Here is a 26,313-nt window from a genome sequence, read left to right on the forward strand (position 1 = left end):
GGGGCATAGGAATTTGTTCATTTCCCCCCCCCCCAAAAAAAATATATAGTCCGGCCCCCACAAGGTCTGAGGGACAGTGTACCAGGCCCCCTGCTGAAAAAGTTTGCTGACCCCGAGTCACTAGCTATGATCCTTGTGGTCCCTTCCAATTCTACAATTCTATGATTCTGTGACCTTTCCCACGTCCCCGCCCTGCAGCTTCTAGCTTTCATGCAAAGGGAGATACATTGGGTCACAGTGCCCTGTTACACTGCAATCCTGCAAAGCTCAGAGAAGTGAGAATCAAACTCTAGTAAACTTCTTGTCCATCTCAAGAACGTTCCATCAAGCTACTAGCATTGGCAGAGGAATGGAGGGGTGGGGGTACCATCACGGCCACTGCCCTGGACATACGCCGCACACCGTCCCACCGTGCCGGGCGCCATGCCCCCGCAGGCACCGCGCCCCCAGGATGCACACCATACCCTAGGGATGCGCGTCAGCCATGCCCCGTCTGCTCTCTGCCCCAGTGCCAGAGCATGCAGCTTCACCACTGGCTACTAGGCAAATGTATCCTGGATATATGTTGTTTTTTAGCTTCCAAGCATTTGCTGATTTTATATTTGGGAACAACTCATGAGCCTTTGTGGGAGGACAAGTGGCTCCATTATATTTTCTGTTTTAACTTCTTGTATGCTACTTGTATGTTCAAGTCGCAGGGAGGAGAGCAACATAAATTGCCTTTTCTTGGGTGGGTTACTTCTTTTGATAGTTGTCAAGATTTTTTAATTCAAATTTTGTGTTATCCTAAGATAAGGTTCTGGGAGATATTAGGAAAGATGAACAGTTCTGTTTCTCATTGTTTCAGTGCTAAGGAAATTCTAAACCCCAATTTGTTAAATTGCATCTTTTTAATATGCTCCATATAAGGACTTGTAAGCTATAATCAGAGAATTAGATGCACTAGCTTCACAGCCCTGTGATTAGCCCTGTGCTCATTTCAAAGAAGTGAAACTAAGAAAGGTATGAATCATTTGATACGCAAGATTGGTCCTGTAATTGTGCATGCAAGCCACACGTTGAAGGTGGATAAATACTGAATGAAGAACGTGAAATAGCAGTGCTGTGATTCCATGCCCCCTTGTCTCTCTGCATGGAGGGCTAGTTATTGAGGCAGACATGTTAGCCCACTTATGCTCATTAACATAGGGCAGAACCTTTCATAAATTAATACATCTTACCTTAACTTACCTCCAGCCCATTGATATTAGAGAATTTTATTGTGGTCAAGTAGGATTCATTCATTTCCCTCAAATGCAAATTAGAGTTATCTAATGAGATGACATGAAATTTGGGGAGGGGCAGAGTGGTATCACATGGATAAATAGAGCTCCAGCTACTATGACAAGATGCCATGTATCTTCTTTCAGTCTTTAATAGTAGTCAAGAATGCCACCTTGCATTGCAAATGTGTAGTGTAATCCAAAAGCAGAAAGGGAGACATTCTTGGTGATTGTTCCCTTTTCAGGAGCTTGGATAGAGTAAGGAAAAGTAGGAAACTCTTGGAGCTGCCTGGCTTTTAGGCGTATTCGTGATTTAAAATTGTGTCTTCCACATTCCTGATCCCAGCTGAGCACAACTGTAAAAAAGAGAATATAATGCAGTCTAAAGAATTTAAGCCCATGAAGGCTTTCAGTGTGGGCAGGTACCCAAGATTCTAAGCTTTTATTTACTTACTTACTTACTTACTTACTTACTTACTTACTTACTTATTTTTAAAAAGGTAAGTCTCTAGCCCTCCTGGATAGAAAGTTATTATGCAAAATGTGCAGGTACCTTCTAAGCAATTGTGTGAAACAGAAGTGATGTGGCCGCCTTGTATATTATTCCTGGTAGTGAAGAATGCTCCCTGTTGCTATTAGGCAGCAAAAGCATCACTGTGTGTATGATCTCCATTACTGGGACTAGCAGGACATAGCTGACTTCCCATGGTGTCTTATGCCCCACTCCCTGTGGTAGCCATTTTGTGTTACGTCCCCTGCATGGCATCCCTTTTTTGTGTCTGGCATCCCTAGCTCTGCATCAGAGTTCAAAATGGGACCACTAGTCCAAAAAGGTTGGTGACCTTGGTCTAATGTCTTGCTATTCTAACTAATCATAATAAGACACAACTGTTCGTTTGTTTTTTTAAAAAATGCTGCACTTGTCCAACTGCTCCAAAAGCTTTATCTTGAAAGCAGTTCAACAAATACCAGAGAACTTAACTTGATCTTTTGTTTGAGAGATCATGTGACTTGGATGTCGACATCACAGTCATCCTTTACAGTACATGTATTTTTGGAAGTCCCAGTCAACTCAAAAGCTTTTCATCAGGCTACAAAAGTCGTGCTGCTGTTATCGCTAAATATTTAACATTTAAGTTATTTTGTCAGAATCAGGATTTATTTAACTATTGTAAGGCTTTAAAACTTATGTTTGGCATTCACTTGTTTTCTGCTTCTGAGCTATTAAGGCACATCCAGAAATCTATATTTTTATTACATGTTTCAGGGTTAAACAAGGCAACATGAAGCACAGACTGCAAATAGACGCAGGAAATGTTAAGAGCAGCACAGTAACCTCTTTTGTTTTTCTTCCATGTTTGCTCTTCAGAAACATAATTACCTGCCAATAAAACTGTGAATCAATGCATGAAGGGAGGAGAACACCTTTTGCTTGTGTTTATCTTTTGAGAATGTTTGCTATTCTCAAATGTGATGCTTTAGAAAGTGATGCTTCAGTGTCTGACAAAATACTCCTTTTGCATGATTTGTCAGTTGACGTTCATGTAAGCTATACCATTGACTAGATATTAAATGGCTCTAATAGCTCTAAGCAAAACAAAACAAATCACTCAATATCCTTTCTGCAATGTAATAACAACAGAATTGCAATTGCCTTGTGTAAAGTATCTGGTAATGAAAACAGATAATGGAATTCTTTGCAAAAGCAGGTGCTAATTGGCTTTCCATTGCTTAAGCAGAATTCTTTAAAAAAATAAAAAATAAAAAATTATACCGCCAAAAGAGGAAAAGGAAGCAAAAATGAGAATGATGGGATTTGAAAATTGTTTGCAATGCATTTGTTTAGGCAGTAAATATTTGTACGGAATGATTTCCTGATAATGCGATCCATGTTAAGATCTAAAACCAGCAAGCTACCCTAGGGTTAGACAAAGTCTGCAGGAAAATCCAGATGATATTTGTAACTAACACAACATAGCTAACCTCAGTTAGCTATGTATTTTTATTGACTGGGTGGGGGGCAGCTGCCCCTTCCTGGCTATGCTCATGACATCATGACAGCCCCAGGATTTGCTTGCACTCTGACCTGTAATTTAGAGGACAGAGTTGTCCTGCAAGAGGTATCTAAGTGTTATGTACTGAAGTTTTCACCCTGGGCCAGCAGGGGGATACTGTAGATAGTTTTCACTCAGGTCCACATATGCAAATAAGGGATTGAAAGTGACGTTCAGTGATTGGATAGTTACAGAAAGTGGTTACTGTTGCGTTGTAGGGGAGCTCTATAAAAGCAGGCTGGCTGAACCCTTCAGTTCAGTTCTGTTCTGGCCTGTGAATAAACAAGAGCTGTTTGAAGAATCGCTGCTGCCTCTCAGACTATGAAATAGAGCGGGATGGCTAAAAGAAGCTCGAGGATTGAATAAGAGCAGAGAGTACAGGGAGGAGCGGGCAGGGGACTATCTTTTTTTCTCATTTATTTATGCCATCCAACTTTTTTTTCTGATACTGGGCAAATAGAAAAATCAAGCTAGCCATGCCCTGCTTCTTTCAGGTGTGTAAATGTATTAGCAGCAGCCGTCTATTTTTTCTTTAATTTTTCCGAGGCTTATCTTAGATGGAACATTAGGCTGGTGTTGAAACATTTGTACATATTTTGCCTGTTCAATAGAGTATTGAATTCAGACTCCACACCAGAGTTCATAAGCAAACTAGTTTATTAACATCATTATATACAAGTTCATAGCTGAGCTCTTAATACAGGCTTTCAGAGGTGTTTGTTGAATTCAGGCACATAGAATTAAATGCGCGTTGATCACTGACGTACAACCAAATACCCCCCCCCACAAACACATACTATTAGTTATTAAATTACATGTCACAGAAGGTCCCCTAATATAACTTTGCATGTAACACATTTTAATCAAGGCAGTTAGATCAATTGTGTCGTGCTATGTGGTGAGTTATTAGCTAGAGAAATAGCAAGTGATACACATAAATGCATTTTGAATCCATCTTCAAGTTACAATTTTTTTTAAAAAGGAAGAAAAATCCTCCCCCTCAGTCATGGCTTTCCCTCCAAGATGTTTCAATGGAAGCAGTAATTCCATTGAGGTAAGATGCAGCTGAGGACTTTCCAAAGTTCAGGAGAAAGTACATGTTATTTTTAGCACTATTTTCACAGCAGCCCTGATCCAGCAATGCAGCCCATTATCTCTAAACTGTATGAATCTTCCAATTCCTTAAGATCTATTTTGAGAACCATTTCCAAGTGCTTTCCCAAAAGAGTCAGATGATGATCAAAGATGCTGGTATCTTGATAGTGGCACATCAGTTGTGGAAAGCTCCAACCCCCTGCCCCTGGTGTATTTGATTTTTTTAACTTTTAGGTGCTGTGTAAAAATGCTAAGTTTCCCAAGCTTTTTATTAGAGAATTCCATTGCTGTATCAACTGTTAATATACCCACAGTTTACTGTTCCTGCTTTTATGCTTCTTTTCTTTTCTTTTCTTTTTAATTGCTGCTGCTGTTAATTAGTGCGTTGTTGGGAGCCTTGTCAACATTTTGTAAGTTGAAAGGTGGGATATTATTTAAATAAAACAATATCTGTTCGGCACGTAGTATTTCAGGGGAAGAGTCACTAGCCTTGCCATGCTGCTGTTTTCAGCCTTGTTGTTTGGGGAGATGTGGCTGGATAGATCCTTCTGCATGGAAGTTGTATGCCAGGAATTTTAAACATTTCAAAAACAAAAACCCCCAAAGTTTTCCAAAACAGCAGAACAGATTTGGGGAGAAGAGGTTGAAAAAAAGCAAGAACGAGCAGTTGAATAGGAAACAAACAAGAGGCATCAAACAGATAGATGTGGTATGTTTGCCATGATGCTTCAGAGTTAAGTTAGCACATCAATAAATCACATGGGTACCAATGACATTTACGCGCTCACACACACCAGACAAACAAACAAACAGCCAGATCGCAGAGGTGTGTAGGGAAGTGGTAAGACATTGCTAGCAATACAAAAAGTTCACCCCAGTGCATTTTCATGGTCTAGTCCAGGGGTCGGCAACCTGCGGCTCCGGAGCCGCATGCGGCTCTTTAACGCCTTTGCCGCGGCTCCGGGGTGGAGGCGAGGGGAGGAGGCGCATTTTCCTTTGTTCCCGTGCAGTCGCTGTCATCTGTGAGGCGGCGGCGGAGAGCAGAAGGCAGCGCCACTCTCCTCGCGAGTTGGGCGCAGGGCAGCGGCAGCAGGAAGGCTCCCCAAGGGCCGAGCGGCACGCGCCCGCCTTCCCCGTGAGCCATTGTTTTTAGTGCGCCTCCTTTCACTCATTGTTGCCCCGCGCGGTGAAGCGACCCCGGGTTGGGAGCCGCCAGGATCTCTGGAGCGAGTCCTCTTTCGGGGGTTGTGGGGGCTCCCAGCAGCAGCAGCTCCCGGCGGGAGCTCCTGCAGGGTGCGCAAGGCTTGCAGACACTCGCCCGAAGCACGGGGAGCCCTCCAGAGGGCTCCCTGTGCTTCGGGCAACAGGCTGCCGCCCCAAGCCTTGCGCGCCCGACGGGAGCTCCTGCCGGGCGCGCAAGGCTTGCAGACACTCGCCCGAAGCACGGGGAGCCCTCCGGAGGGCTCCCTGTGCTTCGGGCGGCAGGCTGCCGCCCCAAGCCTCGCGCGCCCGACGGGAGCTCCTGCCGGGCGCGCAAGGCTTGCAGACACTCGCCCGAAGCACGGGGAGCCCTCCGGAGGGCTCCCTGTGCTTCGGGCGGCAGGCTGCCGCCCCAAGCCTCGCGCGCCCGACGGGAGCTCCTGCCAGGCGCGCAAGGCTTGCAGACACTCGCCCGAAGCACGGGGAGCCCTCCGGAGGGCTCCGCGTGCTTCGGGCAGCAGGCTGCCGCCCCAAGCCTCGCGCGCCCGACGGGAGCTCCTGCCGGGCGCGCAAGGCTTGCAGACACTCGCCCGAAGCACGGGGAGCCCTCCGGAGGGCTCCCTGTGCTTCGGGCAACAGGCTGCCGCCCCAAGCCTCGCGCGCCTGGCGGGAGCTCCCGCCAGGCGCGCAAGGCTTGCGGACACTCGCTGGGGCTGCAGGCTGCTGCCCGCAAGCCTTGTGAGCCTGTGGGAACTCCCGCCGGGCTTGCAAGGCTTGCGGATAGCTTCCTGAAGCCTGGAGAGCGAGAGGGGTCGGTGCGCACCGATGCCTCTCGCTCTCCAGGCTTCAGCGAAAGCCTGCATTCGCACCATAGGACGCACACAGATTTCCCCTTCATTTTTGGAGGGGAAAAGTGCGTCCTATGGAGCGAAAAATACGGTATATAGCATGTCTTTGTTGCTGGCTGATTTGCTGCTATTGCTTTGCAATTTGCAGCTACTGTTTTGAAGGGGAGTGAAGAACACACACTCAAAAAAAGGTAACTTGTTAATATAACGTTTATTTCTATGAGGAGGAGTAATTCTGAGGGGTCAAACAAAAAATAATTAAAAAGTGTCAAAAAAGTTATTTTTATAATGACGAGGATAACATTGGGCTAAGAAACAATGTATGCAGTGTTATATTTGTTTTAAATGTCGCAATGGTTTTGCGGCTCCCAGTTGTTGTTTTTTCTTCGGAAACGGGTCCAAGTGGCTCTTTTTGTCTTAAAGGTTGCAGACCCCTGGTCTAGTCACTAGACTATTGTGCACAATTGTATTCTTCATATGGATTAGGTAGAGAAATTCCTGAATCCTGTAGTGTCATTTGAGTTCTGAACAAGCACAATAAAGCCATTGGGTTTTAGGGAAACGTTGAACAAATGGGAAACGCTGAACAAATGAGCAACAACTGCACAGCCTATGGCAAGGCCCTTTATAAGCAATTGACAACCTGAGCACTTTTGCACGTATAGAAGGGTAGGGGACAGGAAGAAATAAGTGGAAGACATTCATCTGATCCTTGTGTCTCGGTCCACATTCAGCCTGAGAGATCTTCCACACTCTTTGTAGTACAGATGAGTTCAGTCATTTGGTTTCCTCTTTCCCATTTCTTTCCAGGGGCCCATCATCTGGTATCGTTCACTGTGACAGTGTACTATTTATCTTAATTTCCTTCCATTCAGTAGACTAAACAGTGAGGAGCAAGAAATACCTTTCTCATTAGGGGGTGAGCTGTCCCATGCTTCCAGGGGTTTCACGCCTGCATATGTCCATTTGGTCAATAAAATAAGCTTACTCTTTCTAAGTTTTGTATCCTCTATGATTGACCTAATCATCCATTTAAGAAAAATGTAGCAAACTCTCAAAATTGATAGCCAGCTTAGTAGCTGTTCCGAGGTGATACAGCTGAGTACAGGTTGCAAACCTAAATAGAGGTGGAAGCTACACACATATAAAAACCGTTCTGAAAATACTTGAATTTTCCATAAGGCTCACCATCGCCATCTAGTGTCATATTGTATATTCCACTTAGGACTCAGCTACACAGCTCCAAATAAAATGTCTTAAGTCCCGTTTCAAATCTTGCCACTGTCACTGGATGATCTTAGGCATGCCACTAGATGTTCAATATTATTCTTCCCCCAACACACACTTACAAGCAGTATTGGGATAACTGCAATGGCCTACAGAATACAGCAATTGCAATAATTATATTTATAAAATCCTTTATCCCAACTTTTGTTTCTTAAAAGTAGCCTTGAGGGGACCAATTAAATAAACAAACAAAAGAAACCACAACATATAATCTTAAAAGTCATTAAAACATAATCAACCAGTGTGTGTGTAAGAGAAAGAAGCATCTGAATATCTAAACTACTGCATAAAAGCATTTGTTTATGTATGCATTTATTTACATAGTTGGCTTGCAATTGCTGCAAGACTGCCAAATCAGAAGAGCCACAGTGTATCCTGACCCAAACGCACACCCTCACACCTTTTTCCAATGTAAACACACACACAAAAATAAAAATACTAGCTGCTCCATACCATGCTATTTCATAGTAAGCAAGTTGTTCTTGTTTTTTAAGAACAAATTTTTCTTTCTCTAGGCACAAATGGATGCAAAATAGATGGTGTGATAATTTCAGGTTGTAAATGCAGAATTAGTTTTCAACTATTGAAACATTGTCCTGTGGTTTGATAGCAATCTCTGTCCTTTAATTTGATAGTTACTCCTCTGTCAAGCTGTTCTTTGGTCTGCTGTTGCTATAGAAACATTTACTGTTCACAGTTAACATTGTACAGTACTGCTAACCTAGTCTCCCAGTGGAACAGTTGTACCTCTGACAGCGATGCAGGCTTAATGTACAGTTCTATATTTATGATCTCATTTCTTTCCTTTGAATGAATTAATTGCTTTCACCTTGTGCTGTTATTGGATGCCACTTTCAAACAATAGTTCAGACTGGGCTTTTTTTTTTTAAAGAAACTAGGACTTAAAATGTTGTGGAACAAAGCGCTCCTGTGGTATAAAATGCGAGGCATATTGGGGTCAGCATGGGCTGATGCGGTACATAAAGGGACAGTATGCAGAATTCATCCATAATATGCTACCTTTTTAGTATTGCATGACTAAATTGCAAAACTAGAAGCTCAGGAAACAAATGGAACAAACCAGTGAGTTGCACTGAAAATACTTTCCTAAGTATTGTGTGTTTGTCTCTCTTCTTTAATAGAAAAAATCAGGCAAAGATATGCAGATCTGCCCGGGGAATTGCACATTATTGAACTTGAAAAGGACAAGAATGGACTTGGACTCAGCCTGGCTGGCAATAAGGACAGGTCTCGCATGAGCATCTTTGTCGTGGGCATCAGTACAGATGGCCCTGCAGGGAAAGATGGAAGATTACACACTGGAGATGAACTTTTAGAGGTAAACTTTCATTTTTTAAAAAGAAAAAAAGTTAAAGAGTAATCAAAGGAACCTACTGCTGAATGCAAACTAATAATGCAACAGAACTACCATCCCCACTTCAAAGAAGTGATTCAGATCCTATGACTCACCCCAGTTTTTTTAAGATTGGTCTCTCAAGAAACTGAATCCTATGAAACATTTTCACATATGTGGAGCCACTTATAATAATTCTGCCGGAAAATAATCTTTTATTTGGAGCGGCTATCGTACATACAACTTGACTTCAACTGGTCTAGTGATTTGAAGGTTTAGTAAGCAAGCTAAAGTGTAGTATATTTAGATGAGGGCTGTTGTTGTTGTTGTTTAGTCGTTTAGTCGTGTCCGACTCTTTGTGACCCCATGGACCAGAGCACGCCAGGCACTCCTGTCTTCCACTGCCTCCCGCAGTTTGGTCATACTCATGTTTGTAGCTTTGAGATGGGGGCTACTGTTGGTCAAAGAGGAAGGGATTGCCATACGATTTCATTGATTGTACATCCAGTGGCCAGAGAGAGGTGTGCCCATTCTAGTTACATAGGATTTCAAAAGAAAAGTCAAATTAATTGCAAGAGTTTAAAAGAGCTGCTGGCTGTCAGTGTGAGCTGACAAATTAATGGCTAAGAGCATAGGAATGTGCCTTATACCAAGTGAGATTATTTGTTCACCTAGACCTGTATTGTCTACCCCAGGGGTGGTAAACCTCCAGCCTGTGGGCCAGATTAGACCCACCAGACCAGGCAGTTCAGCTCATATGGCTGTTTTTGGATAGCCACACCTACTTGACACTCATGTGACATCATATGACACCAAGTAAACCCTGTTTGGGGTGGTCACAGCTACCAGGGAAGAATTGTTTGATGTTTTATTGTGTTTTTATGTGTCTTGGGGGCCACCCAGAGTGGCTGGGGTGGCCCAGCCAGATGGGCAGGGTATAAATAAATTATTATTATTATTATTATTATTATTATTATTATTATTATTAGGGGGGGTGCAAGTGTTTGTTGGCAGTGGGGCTTGCATTTGACACTGTTTAAATTCAGGGCCAATGCAAGTCTTGCTTTTGGGTGGAGCCAATCCATGCCAAAGGCAGTGGGGACATGCAGTCAGCATGGAATTTAAACAGCACTGAATGCAATTTCCCCTGCTAATAAACAATTAGGAGCTTATGACCTGAAGTGAAGTCCCAACTTCCTTTGCGATGAAACCTGCATTTGCTGCTGTTTCAATTCACTAAAGGCAAGTTCCCATGTTTTTGTCCAGTGGGCTTGAATCCATCTAATATCATACGACAGGTGCCCTCAGAGGATTTGACCCGCTGGACAAAGGTTCCCCAACCTTCTGACTCTGACTTTTACTAGCTCTCCTGGGCCTCCAGCAGGTTTTTCCCAGCCTTGTTGCTTGAGCCTCTTAACAGGAAATGCCAAAGATTTCACTTAGGACCTTCTGCATACAAAGCCTGCCTGCTTCCACTGAGCTAGGTCTCTCCCACCTTAGCCACAAACTCACTAAGTGGACTTAGACAAACGATTCTTCTCTCATCTTCAGTCCCCATCTGCCCAGAAGCCTAATGCTAACCTACCTTACTGGGCCATTGTAATCATTACTGGGGTAATATATGTGAGGTAGTGTGAATACATGCATGTACCCCATGAATAGGAAGTAAATAGTAGTTATGGTTGAAGAAGAAGATGATACAAGAACGTTATATCTCACAGTAATAATTTGTATTTTAATGCAGTATTTCCTACTTGGTGACTTCACAGCTTTGGCAAAATAAAAAAGGATGCCTGAGGAAATGTGAAAACAATCTAAACATTTGTCAGTGCCTAGGGATCCTCTAATTACATGCTTCTGACATAAGGTGTAGATTTGTTTTGATGTAAAATATTGTTGCCTTTCTCTCTGCTGGAATGAAAAACTATTAAAAGTCTGTTTCACTCATGAAAATGTGACAGGCAAATTTGGCATCTCCTTCAATTCCTGTGATGTTTCATATTTCAACAGGATGAGATTCTCTCACTATAAGGTTTAAACTCTGGACAGATATAACATTGTCTTCATACGCAGAACAGAGGAGATGACTGACCATTACTCACATGTACTTTTAAAATTAACTAAATAGAGTCAAATCTTAAAATTGCTTATCCCCAATATGATTTTTTTGCTAGTAGGGGCAAAAAAAAAAAAAAAAAAAAGATCAGTTAGGTAAGGAGCTTCCATGTGAGAATCATTGTCTGCAGTAGGTACAAATTCCTCTCAGCTTATAAATGAATTAGTGTTTCATCTAGATCAGCAGTGAGCAACCTATGGTCCTCTAGTCTAGAGATTGTTGGACTCCATCTGTCCCAGGCAGCATGGTTAATTGTTAAGGATGATGAGAGTTGCAGGTTCTCTGTCCCTGATCTAGTCAAGGGGTTGCAAAGTGTAAAGAAGATTCATTTATTATTATTAATTGGTATTCTTGGCTTAATTGAGGACCCCAAACACCCAGGTCCATGTTGCTTAGATCTGTTTTCACACAATGAACCAGAAACTGGTGGCAGCACTGAATGAAGCCTACTAGACAAGAATAAGAATTTACACTGGCATCAATTATCTCACACTACCATAGGCTTTTCAAACCAATCAGTCATAAGAGAATAGGAATTCTGATTGATGAACCCAAAGGCACATCTATTCAGATACTCATCAGGATGCTCATCAGCAGGAGATTGTATAGTTTTGAATTCCATCTGAACAATTTGGGAGCTTTGCCCTGCAATGCAGAGGGAAACCTAGTTGTTTGTTCAGTTTTTGGAACCTGAACCATTTTAGAATGATATCTCCTCTGCTGAAAGTGAGTAATAACAGAAAGATCTATCATATTGACCAAACGCCTCATTCAGATTGATTGCTGAACTTGGGGTGCTGCTGGCCCTATATTCTTGGAAATCCAGCATTTGTAATCCACTTTCAACACCAAACTTCCTGACATTTCAGCTGCTGCTGTGCATTTCTGTATCAGCTGGATTTTAATAGATAAGTTATCACCATGGTATAGGAACATACTGAGTACAAATCATTTTGAGAAGGACTTCTTTTGACAAAGAGGATGAATATGTTCTGTTTGTAAGGAAGTAACTAGACAGGGTAATAAAAAAATGGAGAAATTATTTTGACCAAACTTCCATTTTTTATTTTTTAAAAAAGCATACTGCTTTTAAATCCATTTAATTATATGTGACTTATCTGTTGAGCTTGAATAATATTAATTTTTGCTGGCAGAACTGCTTGTTGTCGGCTAGAATGGTCACACTAATGAAATGTGTGAACTTAAAACATAGGTGTGCTGCATACTCTTGGAAAGTAAAGACAAAGAAAACAATGGGGGGGATCTGTGGTCCTCAGATGTTGTCCGGACTCCCAATTCCCATGAGCCACAGCCAGCACAGCCATTTATCAGGGAAGGGAAGGGACCATAACTCAGTGGTAGAGCATCTCCTTTGCATTCAGAAGGCCTCAGGTTTAATTCATGGTGGAATCAGGTAAGGGTATCTGGTACCCCACCTGATACACTGCAGAGCCACTAGCAGGTAGGCAATATTGAGACAGGATGGAGCAATGGTCCAGTTCAGCTTAAGGCAGCTTCCTATGTTCCTCTCAGAAGTCAATAAGTTATCTTGAGTTCTCAGCCTAAATGGAGTGGGGGCTTTTTAAAAAAGGAAGAAGAAGAAGAAGAAAAAAACCACTTTCCTCTGGAGACCATTCTCCAGCCCAATCCCCTTCTACATCCTGACACGTACATAGCTGTAATTTCCTCTTCCTTAAATTTCCCTCGTTAGTTTTCATTACCTTCTGTACCTTGTCCACCTTCTGTGAAATATTTATGATGTCACCCTCCCTCCACTAAGAAATTGCTGCCTGTTAAGGCTTTCCTTGTGTTAAATGTTACTTTAGGCTTTGTTAATAATTTAGCCACTCTAGTTCCCTAGCTGGTAGTTCCATTTATTTATCCTTACTCTCCCTTGAGCTTTGCTCTTCCTCCATGACCTCCCTCCCGTTTATCTGTGTTTCTCGTAATGAGCCTAGAGCAGCAGATTTTGTCATTACAGTAAGTCATGGTTCTTTCCTATCCCTACATTGAAGCCTGTAAGGAAAGCTATGCAATTGGAGGTTTTTATTAGTTTGTGGGAAGGGGAGAGAAGCCACAGGTTGGGTTTGTGTTTATGATTTATAAAGTTACAGTTAAAAATCAGTGGATTTGCTTATTATTACTATGCGTATATCCCATCTATCCTCCAAGGAGCTATAGTGATATACAGTTTTCTTCACAAAAGCCCAGTGAGGTAGGAAAGGGTGAGAGACAGTGACTGACCCAAGAATAACTCAGTAAACTTCATGGCTGAGTGGCGATTTGAACCGAGGTTTTTCAGGTCCCAATCCAGCAGTCCTAACCAATAACCCACACTGGTTGCATTCTACAAGCATAGATCTATACTTATGGTTATTACTGGAAATGTCCGCACCCCGAAATCCAACACTGAGGCACTCAACAACTGTGTCGAGTTGCCAACTTATGACTATCCAGTAGTGCCAGCTCAGAGCAACTGTTAGAGCTTGAATAGACTGACCACTGGTATGATCTAGCAGGTAGGTTTTACCTTGCTGTTCATGGGGTATTCATGGCATGGGTAGATGGTAGAGGGTTTCTAACTTAATTTGGAAAATGGACTGTAGTATACAGCTGGGAGCTTAGCAATTTCTGATGATGCATTCCAGCTATTAACAATTGGAGAAAAACAGTTAAGTTGCTTAAATGCACAAGTTTTGTAAGGGAAAGCTCAATCTTGCTTCATGTGGAGGGCTGCCTTCTTCACATGGAGACAGACTTCTGTGACAGTAGGCAGATGGAGGTTAGCACTGCCTGTTTTCGCCCTTCATGCGTTTTTGCACAATATCTTAGTAAAATGCAATTGTGCTTTAAAAAGACTCCTGTAGAATACTGATCTGTGCTTCTGAAAGGGAAAAAGAGTAATGTAAAGTAAAAGTCTGATATGGTTTGACACTGTAATAGGTTCACAGGAAATGGGATTTCTACTGCCTCAATTCTACAGTGTGTGCAGTTTCTATCTCTCTTTCATTCTGTAACTTTGTTTGAAGTGGTAGACAATGCAAACTATGTTAATTCAACAAAACTTAACTCCCAAGGTGGTTGTGGCATAATTATTCCAATTGATAACCAGCCTTGCCCACATGGGTAGCTAATGCCAGACTAAAAATACAGAATGCGAATATAAAACACATAATAAAATGAAAACAAACCAATAAGTCTCCTCCCATAAACACATTTAACATTTAGATATAAAGGTAAAGGTAAAGGTACCCCTGCCCGTAGGGGCCAGTCTTGACAGACTCTGGGGTTGTGCGCCCATCTCACTCAAGAGGCCAGGGGCCAGCGCTGTCCGGAGACACTTCCGGGTCACGTGGCCAGCGTGACAAAGCTGCATCTGGCGAGCCAGAGCCGCACACGGAAACGCCGTTTACCTTCCCGCTGGTAAGCGGTCCCTATTTATCTACTTGCAACCGGAGGTGCTTTCGAACTGCTAGGTTGGCAGGCGCTGGGACCGAGCAGCGGGAGCGCACCCCGCCGCAGGGATTCGAACCGCCGACCTTTCGATCGGCAAGTCCTAGGTGCTGAGGCTTTAACCCACAGCGCCACCTGCGTCCCATGAACATTTAGATATAAAGATATATAATTAAGGCACCAGGTGAGCCTCCCTGGGGAGAGCATTCCACAAATGAGGAGCTACTGCAGAAAAGGCCCATGTTGCTACCCTTAGACCTCTCATGGGGGAGGCATGATTGTAGGATCCAGGTCAGTTCATATGGGTAGGGCTGGTCCTTGAAGTATTTTGGTTCTGAACCATTTAAGGCTTTATAGGTCAAAACCAGCACTTCATTGGGCTCTATAACACGCACCCGACCATAACACGCACGTAGTTTTTAGAGGAGGAAAATCCGTAGGCATGCCACCCGTAGGCATTCCCTCCATAACACGCACAGACATTTCCCCTTACTTTCTAGGAGGAAAAAAGTGAGTGTTATGGTGCAAAAAATACGGTAATTGTCAGCCAGTGCTTCTTTCTTCTTCTTTGATGATCACTCGTAGCAGAGTAAGATTGACTTCCATGAACACGGTCTTAAAAGTGTGTCTGTAGGTGATTGTGGAGGCCAATTCTGGATCCACACGTCCTTCCACAGTGGGGACATAGGTTTCTGGGTGGGAGTTGATCATGGTGAGGGTTTGCCAAACATGCCTTCCTCTTAGATCATTTTTCCCTTTTGTCCTGAGTTTGAGCATCTTCAATGTCCATGGCACCTTTGGTATAGGCTGTTCTCCAATTGGTGCGCTCACAGGCCAGTGTTTCCCAATTGTCAGTGTTTATACTACATTTTTTATGGTTTGCCTTGAGAGAGTCTTTAAACCTCTTTTGTGACCACCAGCATTACGCTTTACATTTTTAAGCTCAGAATAGAGTATTTGCTTTGGAAGACAAAAATCATACATCCAAACAACATGACCAGTCCAACGAAGTTGATGTTGAAGAATCATTGCTTCGACACTGGTGATCTTTGCTTCTTCTAGTTGATGGAATCTTTTGAGGAGTTGGAGATGGTGTTTATAAGTGATCCATGTTTCAAAAGTGAACAGTAAGGTTGGTAGTGCCAGTGCAGTCAGGCTAGGAGCAGTATAATAGGCTCAAATCGTCTTGCCCCAGTGTGCAGCCTGGCCACCAAATTCTGCATCAGCTGAAGTTTCTGAACCATCTTCAGAGCCAGCCCTACATATAACAGGTTGCAGTAATCTAACCAAGAGGTTACTAGAGCATAGACAACAGTAGTTAGGCGATTCTTGTCCAGATAGGGGCACAGCTGGGCCATCTGAGCCTCAAGCTGACAGCAAAGGATACAGAAGTACCCCCAAGCCACATACCCACTCCTTCAGAGGGAGTGTAACCCCATTAAGAGCAGGCAACCTCCCATCCATCTGGTCTAGGGAACTGTCCACTAAGAGTGTCTCAGTCTCTGGATTGAGCTTCAGTAGGACCAGAACCATTGTAAAATGATGCCACCCACCCATAACTCAGACAGCCGCTCCAGAAGGATTTCATGGTCAATGGTATCAAAAGCTGCTGAGAGATTGAGGAGAATAAGAGACACATTTCTCCTGGCCATCTCCCAACAGAGGTCAAAACAATTTCTGTGCCAAAACTGGGCCTAAAGCCTGTTGGAAGTGGACCTAAAAAAATCAGCTTCCTCCAAGAGCTATCAAGGATAATCAAACAACAAAAAACAATCCCTCCTTGCCTATTTCCTTCACTTTCTCCTTTCTTGCTATTGAAGAAAAGCTTCATAAAAGAAGGTTGGGATATTTCCTTCAGAGTTATTGATGGTGTAATAAAATTAGAAAACAATACTTAACCTTTTGTTACTGTTTAATTTGTAACTGTCTCAAATATTCTTCATAAAACAGATAAATAACCAGATATTGTATGGAAGAAGTCACCAGAATGCTTCTGCAATCATTAAGACGGCACCGTCAAAGGTCAAGCTGGTATTTATACGGTAAGAATGGCATAGTCATTAACTCTTGTGCTCATCATTAGTGGCCTGAACTTGGGGGAGCTGCAAAATGAGAAAGATTCAGTATTCAAATGAAATTGAGGGCTGCTGAAGTGTGCTCCGTTTGTCACACTGTTCCCTTTCTTTCATTTTTTTCCATGATGTAACCTCTCATTCTGGTGGTGCCCTCATCTGAGTCTACTGAAAACTGATATGTCAATGCCTCGAAATTAAATTACTTTCACATTTTAGCAAGTCATGGAAGACCAGTGTGATAGATTAGAACAGAGCATAAGGTGGTTTGGTAGAAGGCAATCCAAGTAAAACAGCAAGGTGCTCTTCTTCAGTTTAATGGCAGATCGGATAATATTAAACTAACTGGATATTGTGTCACTTCCTTGAGCAATTCAGGATCCAAGTAGGAAGGGAGAACAACTAAATGAAAGCAGACTCTCACCTTTTTCATATGTGTATTTCATGACTGCAAATCAGGAAATTCTTCTCATATAAGCCAAGCCTGATTCAGAGGTGGTGAAGCTGTGGCTCTCCATATATCACTGGATTCCAACTTGAATCGTTCCTCGGGTTAATGGGAGTAGGAGCATGGCTATATCTGGACAGCTACAACTCCTTAATCCACTGGTCTAGGCCATATGTCTGGCTTGCTGTGCGGAAGGAGAGAGCTCCTGGAACTGGAAACGACATGAAAATACCCTGACACTGGGGGATTTGGGGAGGAATTATCTAAACCTAAATCAGTACACAGTTGCTCCAGTTTGGAACAAAAATGGGGAACCTGCAGCCTTTTACCTAATTTCATGTGATTTGGAGGGAGCCCATGGGATAGAAAGTGGGAGGGAGAGGAGAAAAGAGGTTGGGGGAGATGAAGAAGGTGGAAGGAGAAAGGTAAAGCCCTCTGTGGTTAGTTCAGGCCTCTGGCAAGAACCAAAGTCCCTCCCTCAGCAGCCCATTGGACTAGAAAGAAGGGGGAGGGAGAAGTCAGATGGAGAGAGAAAAAGTAGGGGGGGGGGGACTACTGCAGCCATGTGGCCCCTGACTTTAGCCCTAAAAGGAATGAAGCATGAAAGAGAAAAAAGGCTCCCCACCCCTAGTCTGGAGACTCCTTGGATGAAATCCATGAGGACGATTTGTGTTCATGTCATTTATTTGCCTTTGTTGCCATATTTTGATTATTACATATATCCATTCAGTTAAAAGCAAGGCAATCACTGTACTCTAGTCTAGCCAGCAGGTATAGTGTGTTCAAAAGAAGGTTTCCATTTCCATGGCCTCAGCTGAATGGGGAATTGTGTGCATAAACAGGTCCTGTGCAGGCGGCTAACCTTTCAAATCAGGTAGTTGGGGTTGTACACATGGAGACCTTTCAGAAAGACCCTGCCAATCAGCTGTTCAAGGAGAGGCGCAGGGGGCTCGTTTTTTAATGGTTCCCTCCTGTTTCTCCTTCCTTGCCAAGAATCCGGCTGGTGGCATTTTAACCTTTTGAAAGAGCTCCTTACAGGTGGATCTGCTACTCTCATTTATGCAAGCTCAGTTGGGTTGGTGCATTAATGTCTATACTGCTGGGTGGTCCCAAAAGTGATAAGAGAGCACAGGCGGCCATTGCCTAGCAACTGAATGACCAGGTTTGGTTTTTTAATTTGTGTATATTACACAAGCAAAAAGGAGGAAAGACAAGGTAGCATTGGCATGATACAAGAGAAAGCAGGTGCAAGAAGAGAAAGGCCTGCTGACCTTAGGAGTACATCGCTCTTTAGCTCTTGCCCTTGCCATTCCAGTCCCTGGGCAGTTCTTTAAAGCAAGGAAAGTAATTCAAGCTGGCAACAAACAGGAAAGCCAGCATTTCCTCATGGGCAGCCAGTCCCATTTCCCCACCTGAGGCAAAATGGGAGTTACCCCTCCTGCCCCTCTGCCATGCCCCACTTCCGCTGCTACTGTGCCCCAGCTCTCACTGTATTCGGTGGGAGCCAGGGTGCTCCTCATAGTGTTGCCACTCACTCAGCTTCTCCACCCAGGGGTGGGGAAGATGAGCAGCAACGCTGCATGCCAGAAGTTCTCTTGAACTTCCACCGCTTGAGGCAGGTGCTTCACCCCACGCCATGGGTTCTAGGGGTGGGGAATCTGAGGCCTGGTAGCCAAATGTGGCTCTCTAGGCCTCTATCTGGCCCTCTCCACACAGGCCTCCTCCCGAAACCATGCAAGAAATGTGTCCTTGCTTGTCTGGATGGAGAGGCGCATGTTTATAAACCTCTGACTTTTCAGTGGCTGTATAATCACTTGCCCTGTCTGCTTTTTTGTCACCCATCAGTAGCATGGAGCCCTCAGAAAGTTGCCTCCAAGGGGATGTGGCTTTTTGGCTGAAAAGGGTTTCCCCATCCCTGCTCTATAGGATTGGAATCCGGCTTAGTTACTAAACCCATGTTTTGCTTTTACTGCTACAATAAGCTTTGCTGACTGTGTGTTTAGTTCAGCTTTTACTTACTGCCTAATTAGATTTTAGACCTGTGGCTGAGACTATTGTTTTATTCAATCTTTTAAGAAGGTAGAGTGCCCAGCAGATTTTTAGGTGAAGAAAAATGTATTTGTGACATGTTAGTTTGGATGTAATGATGCCCTGGTGCAAGTGAAAGATGCTTGTGTTTGTGTGGAAATGGAGAAGGAGAGAGAAGACCAGGAGGTCTCCATTTTCTACCAGTTTTTGAAAGTGCCAAACCCTGTCTTGAATCAAACACCATTCTGAAGGGTCTCACTGACCCTCAGGAGAGGTTTTCCAGGAAGATGAGGGAATGCAATTAGACAGGAAAGTCCATTCCGCTATGTGAGGACACCACTAGCAATTCTTAGGATCCATGTTATTATTATTTGGCCTTTGCTGATAGTGTGACTGGGGAACAAATGGCAAACTGGTTGGTTGGTTCACTGCAAGGAAGACCATTTCAGGACTTTTGTCATCACTTTGGCTGGTAGCAAAACAGCTCACATTTCAGATGGGATGCCTCATCTGTGGAATGCAAATAGGTCGGCTGCCACAGGGTAAAGGTAGGCAGCGGACAAGCCTGATAGAAGTGGAAAGCATTTTTTGAAGCATAGTTTTGTATATCATCTGGTATAACATTTTGAAAGAGACTGGGGAAAGAAATTAGACTATACATGAGAGGCATGGGAATATGGTGAATGGAGAAGGAACTGAGAGGTGAAATATTGTAGGATGTATAGAGGACTTAAGTTCGCTAGGAACACCAGCCAGCCAAACAATTAAGCATGTCCTTTAATCTCTCCCAGACCTTGCCTTTGGCTGATCTATATCACCACAGGCACGAACTTACTAAAAGGCTTCACTTTACTCTGCCCTTATCACATCTGTAAGGCAGGGATATTAATATTGGCTTAGCTTACAGTGTTGATGTAAACACCATTGGGGCAATTTTGTGAGGAGGCTATTGCTGTACGTAAAAAAACAACACCTTTTTTAAAACAAGCTTTGATGTCCTGTGGCAACCAACTACAGAATTAACATGGAAACATGTTTCCCAGTTTTAGGATTTGAAGACTATCACTTGTTCAGATTCTCTCTTCTTAGCTGGATATTATGGAATGGTTTCCCCCTCAAGGCAAACAGATTTAGTTTGGCTGTGGCATGTGCCAGTGACTGTTAAAATCTGTTGCCTATGCAGTTAACATTATGGTTTTCTATTACATGTTCAGCCATTTATCAGTTTTTGCAGTACAGTATTCTGAAAGCCATCATGCACCAGCTATTTCTGTAGATGCTTGTCAATTTTTAATGCGTATTTTATACGTTTCACACTGGTTTGTAGCCAGAGTGGTAGCCTCATCCCCATCTCAGAATTGTCTTCATGTATACTGGTGATCAAGAGTGAAAATGAAACCGCCTCCATCCTTGGTTTCTTGCGTAGTATAGGTCAGGGGGAAATTGACATCCGGGGAAGGAGAGTTTCTTTTTGGCATTTTTGTAAAAAAAAATTAAAAAAAATTTGGAGGTTTCCTAAAAACAAAACAAAAAAAAACTTTTGGGGTTTCCTGGTTTTTACTTTTTGAAATATGGCAACCCTATGAATACTGAAGTTTGATTCTGGTACCCACTGTTTGTTACTGACCCTGCTTTCTGAGAAATGTAAGCAGTGGCTAAATCTATGCTCCATATACTTTATAAGTGAAAATCAACCTTAGAGTCACTGTGTCTGAATCTTAAAGTCTCGATAAGTTTGACCATATGTGACTATGGTTGAAGAGCAGACCCAGTAAAATGAAAAATTAGTTGTTTTCCTTGGCAGTGCAAGGCAACCAGAGGAGAGATTAATGATCTTGCTTTCAGCCTCTTACTTTTCTCAGTTACTGAAATTAAATGTCGTGTACAGCAACTCACTCTCCATTACTTAATTGCATTTGAAAATGTGTCTGGGAAAAGCTGCTCAGACAGTAGAAAAATCATATATAAAACTGGATCCAAGTGGGGTTGGTGATTGCCCTGCTCTGCAAAAGATTGGATTGGTTTATTTAAATAAATATAAAATGGGGCCAATGATAACGAATGGTTAGTTTTGCATAGGAATTGCGGTTCTCTCTTCCTCCCTTCCAATTATTTAGACATATATATAATATCAGTGCTTTTTTTTCTTTTAAAAAAATGTTTACTCTCATTTTGACTCAAGAAAATCACCATTTTATAGTTCAAATCGGGGGAAAATAAATACACTAAATGGACAAAAGTACAAAGATTCACAAAATGTTTAGGGGTATGCGTACTCCCAGAAAAAAAGCACCATATAATATTATATATTATACACACACACATATATATAAATAGCCTTTTAATGAGGGCCCTCAACATAAACATAAAATTTAAATTTAAAAATAAACTTAAAACCAGGAGGAGTGGAATCAAACCTTTATATATCAAAAGGTGGGGGGGGGGAGTTTTGTCCTACTTGCCTTAAAAGTAAAGCAGTTCATAAATTGATATGAATTAGATCTCTTAAGAACACCTCTCGCTACTGATGGCATAACTCAGGAAGTTTTAGGAAAGGAAGGAGGTGGCAGCAGAGGCTAGGGTCATGGCAGGAGGGTTTCAGTTTTCTCCCTGACTCAGGAAGGGCACTCCAGCAGCTTTGGGGTTTTAGCTGCTCTGGAAAGAGAGAGTGAATCTCCACGTTGGAGTCACATGTGTTCTCAGCTTGATTAAATCAGCACTATAAAAATTGATAATAGTCACTTGAGTTCAGGTTGCTTCTACCATTATAAATTTCATGTGCGAAAAGTACTTTTTGTGAATGATAGGTCTGAAGGAGGCCTAAGGACCATTGTGTGTGGTCATTTGTTCCATTCTGTATACCTGTGTGCATTAAAATGGTGTGTACATAGTTGGCCCCAAGTTTTTTGTGTTTTTTGTTTTGTTTTGTAAACCACAAAACTCTGATCTTAAAAGAAACTCTTTTCCTAATGTCTTCGGTACCTTAAGCTTATTAAAGCATGGGATTGCCACTCTTCCTTGTTTTGCTTGTTTAGCTAGATGAAGTATCTATCTATTTAACAGCTGTTAAAATGTAACTTTGAAAAATGTGGTATGGATTGATAAGCTGTTAAAATGTAACTTTGAAAAATGTGACATGAATTGATAAATTCCAAGACAATACGTGGAAATCTTAGGATTTAAATAAAAACAAACCAAATATTGTAGATAGATAACAATGTATTCCTTATACAGATACGTATGGTCTAAAATACTGAACCACAGGGTATAATAATAGCTGGCACTTGTGATGATCAAGTAGGCATATGAGATACAGTTAAATTTGAGAATATAGGCACTTGGATGCAGAGATCTGTAAAGCAGAGCTCCAGCAATAGATGGAAGGGGTTAGGGGAGAAGTGATTTTCGCAAGATGTCCCTTTTCCCTGAAGTCTGCTGTGGCCTAGAAAAATCTGCTCTGGAGAATTGACATACCCTCTGCAACAGTGCAGGATGTGGCCTGGGGGCTGAGAGGAGGAAGAGAAATTAGTAAAAAGTGCCTCCACCATCCCTTCTGTCAGCAGAAGCCTCTACCAGAAAGATCCTAGTCGCTTCTGCAAACAGAAGGGACATTGCCATTAACTGAGGGATTCCTTCCATTTGTGGAGGATCTCCACTGGATCCAGTTCGAATTTTAGTTCCTCCTATTTTCTGCTCTGTAGCAGGCCGCCTGCTTTGTTTGCAGAATATTTCCGGGTCCTATCACTGGCATCTTCAGGTAGGGCTGGAATTTGCCATCTGAAATCCTTGAGAGCTGCTGTCAATCAATGTAGATAATACTGAGGTAAATAGAACAATGGTCCGACTTTGTATAAGGCAGCTTCCTGTGTTCCTGTACTTCTGAAATAAATCCTATGTATTCCATCGTATTATGATCCTTTAGCTGACATGCATATTCACACACTTTTTCCAGCGTATTTTTAAAAATGAATTAAAACCTGGGACTTTTTGATGGGGGCTTTTCACACTTCCACCTGGAGATAAATTATAGCATTTGGTGTCCGTGATAATCATTTTACACATGGGAGTCACAAACTGATTATGAACTTGAGAAACGTGCATGTGGAAATTCACCTTTTTTTTACTATAGTACTACTGGGAATTGAAAGGCTGTGGCAGATGGTTGCATTTATGCTGAGTTTTTATTGTCATGCAGTGTAATTCCAACATTGTGTTCAGGCCCCCTCACTGGCCTGCTTTATCGTGAAAGCGAAGTTGCCATTACTTTCCATTGTAAAATAAATCAAATCAAATCAAATTTTATTAAACGGTCAGAGACCAGATTAACTCGTACAGCTAGTCAGCGAAGCATAACACCGGAAAAAACAAAGGACAATTTCAATACAGATTAGGCCATAACAGCAATTTAATAAATATATTCTGTTTTACAGCTGCTTTATATTTAAAATAAATATATTCTGTTTTACAGCTGCTGAGATGGTAGTACAAAAGTCCATTTATATATTTTCTGTGGTGCCGTTTAAAACACGCCATTACTTTTGAAGCAACCTCCTTTGAAGCAGGACTAAAGTTGTGTTGAATATGTACGGTCACAGCAGGAATAGATTATGTGCGGCAACCTCTTTTCACCTAGTTTTCTTTCTTTCTTTTTCCCTTACGTCAGAGAGAATTGCTTTATATGAATAAAAATTACCATCTCTTTCTAAAATTGCCTATGGTGCAGGTTTAATGGCGATGAGGAAAGGCAGGTGGCAGAGGTGTGCTTAAAAATTGCTCAAAACAATGGCAAGAATCCAAAGGGCACTTGAGGGTGGAGTTACTATGCATCATTCCCTACACAGGACTTCTTTTGGAAATGGCAACCCTGCATTGCATTGTCACATTGTGCGTTTCTCTGTACTCAGTATCATTACTTTCAGGACTGGGGAAACAAGTTGTGTAAGCCTTCCTAAACTACTGTGCAAAGGTGCTGCTCTGATATCTGGTTTCCCCCTGAGGCACAAGCTTTTCCAACAACTCCCCAGCCTTTAAACTGCAGCTCTTCACACTCCTTCCCTAAGATTAGGAGAGGCTGGGGAAAGGGAATAGCTTTGCTGTATGTGCAGAACTCGCCACAAAGCCTTCTTGCTGCCTAAATCAAAAGAGAGGACTTTTATAGAATGTCTGAAGTTGTTTCACTGCTTACAGATCTCCTCATTAGAGGCTGCATCAAGTGCTGTGGATGCTTTATGCTGATTTCCTTGTTACTTGTGCTGATTAGCTGTTTTATATATTTTTTTTCAAAAAAAAAATTAAACCCAACAACTGGCAGAACCTAAATTGGCACCAGACAGAAATTACCAGGGGTTATGGAGCTTTTAGATATGCTGATTAATTCTCATCAGCAGGAGCTACATCATAATTGGTTTGTATGCTTGGGAAAACAAAAGGAGCTAGAAAATTGCTGTTTAACATGCTGCACTGTTTTAAAGGGAGGTTCTTGGAAATGTGAAGTACAGCTAAGTATCATTTATCTGTAAGAATATTCTGTGCCCTTCTGTATGCATTGTTCAAATATTGTCATTTCTGGCTGCCCAGCCCATCAAGTTTTGTGCTAAACAAGAATATGAGAGGTTGAAAGTATAATATTGATGGCCTTAATCAGAAACTGTTTCTATCAACTATATCAGTACATCACTACAGTGCTTCCCCCCCCCCCCGCCAAAGTTAGGGGTACTCTCATTTTCCTACTCATATTGAAATACTGCCCCTCAATGAGGCCAAACTTAGATTCACAAAATGTTTAGGGGTATGCATACCCCTGCGTCGTCGTCGTCGTCCCCCCAAAAGGCTCTGCATCAATAGTTATTTGAAGAAAATGCATCAGTCCTTTTTAGGCCACTTGCGGGGGCTTAACATGGCAATCCAGTGTGGTATAGTGGTTAAAGTGTCAGACTAGGACGTGGGAGACCAGGGTTCAAATCTCTCACTCAGTCAGGCAACCTTGGGCCCATCACAGTCTCTCAGCCTAACTGAGCTTGCAGAGTTGTGAGGATGAAATGGAGAGGGGAGAACTATGTACCCCCCCTTGAGTTCCTTCGAGGAAAGATGAGATATAAATGTAGCAGCAGCAGTAGTAATCCTTTTAATTTACAAAGTTTTATACTTCATTTAAAATATTTTTATATGTTCTTCATAGCAAATACAAATCCAGAGGAGCTTACAAATTAAAACAAATCCAGATGCATCATACTAGTACTATAAACAATGTGGATAGTTACAACCAGTCAAATAAAAAATATATATCAGTGCTGGTACTTTAGGCCGCCAAAAACTTGGCCAAACACCCATGTCTTCAGCAAGAACCGAAAGGTTAAAGAGTAGGCCTCATCCATATCTCAGAGGGAAAGGAGTTCCAAACTAGGTGCCACCACTAAAAAGGCTTTCTTCCCATGTTGCCATATAGCTCAGCTAAGAAGGGTTCCCTAACAGATCTTAACAAGCAGGCAAGTATACACAGGATAAGGAATTCTCCCAGGTGTCTATTCCCCAGATTGTATCTGGTTTTGTAAGTCAACAGGAGTACCCTGAAGTGGTAACATAGAGAGAGTCTGTATATTTCTTTCAGAATTGGTATTACGTATTTGTGACAGGACACCCCAGATAAAAGTGTAACCACCATATTTTGCACTATCTGAAGCTTTCTTCAAGAACAGCCCCACACAAAGCGCCTCCAGCCTTGAGGTCTCTGTTTCACTGTGAGCTTCTGAATGCCAGTTGGTGGGAATCACAATTGGGGTGTCTGCTGTTGACCTCAGATCCTGCTTTTTGACTTCCCATAGGCATCTGGTTGGCCATGATGAGCCGTGGGTCTGGTCCAGCAGGCTTTTCTTATGTTCTTATGTACTTTGGCAAGGCCAAATGTGGTAAAAGGCACTTGAGCCTCCAGTGATAATGGCTCTGATGGCACTCCCAGGTCACATGCCAGGTCCTTCAGCGAGAGTGCAACCTGTCCAGAACAGAAAAACCTCCCTGATTTCCAGACCTATACCTTATCGGGATTTATATTCAACTTATTGGCCCCCCTTTGACCCACCTCTGTATCTAATCACCAGTC

The 26,313-nt window shown here is 42.5% G+C and overlaps 1 protein-coding gene across 26 annotated transcripts in view; it reads left to right on the forward strand.

Annotated features, from left to right (window-relative positions):
• Positions 1-26,313, forward strand: part of PATJ (PATJ crumbs cell polarity complex component) — a 153,737-nt gene that overhangs the window by 85,198 nt on the left and 42,226 nt on the right. For all 26 annotated transcript variants that reach the window (XM_083742819.1, XM_083742838.1, XM_083742841.1 and 23 more), the window contains 2 exons: positions 8,889-9,085; positions 16,620-16,711. In XM_083742819.1, coding sequence (XP_083598945.1) covers positions 8,889-9,085; positions 16,620-16,711 — 289 coding nt within the window. The remainder of the gene's footprint in view (positions 1-8,888; positions 9,086-16,619; positions 16,712-26,313) is intronic.

Source organism: Podarcis gaigeae, assembly GCF_964106915.1.
Source record: "Podarcis gaigeae genome assembly, chromosome: 6".
Taxonomy (NCBI): domain Eukaryota; kingdom Metazoa; phylum Chordata; class Lepidosauria; order Squamata; family Lacertidae; genus Podarcis; species Podarcis gaigeae.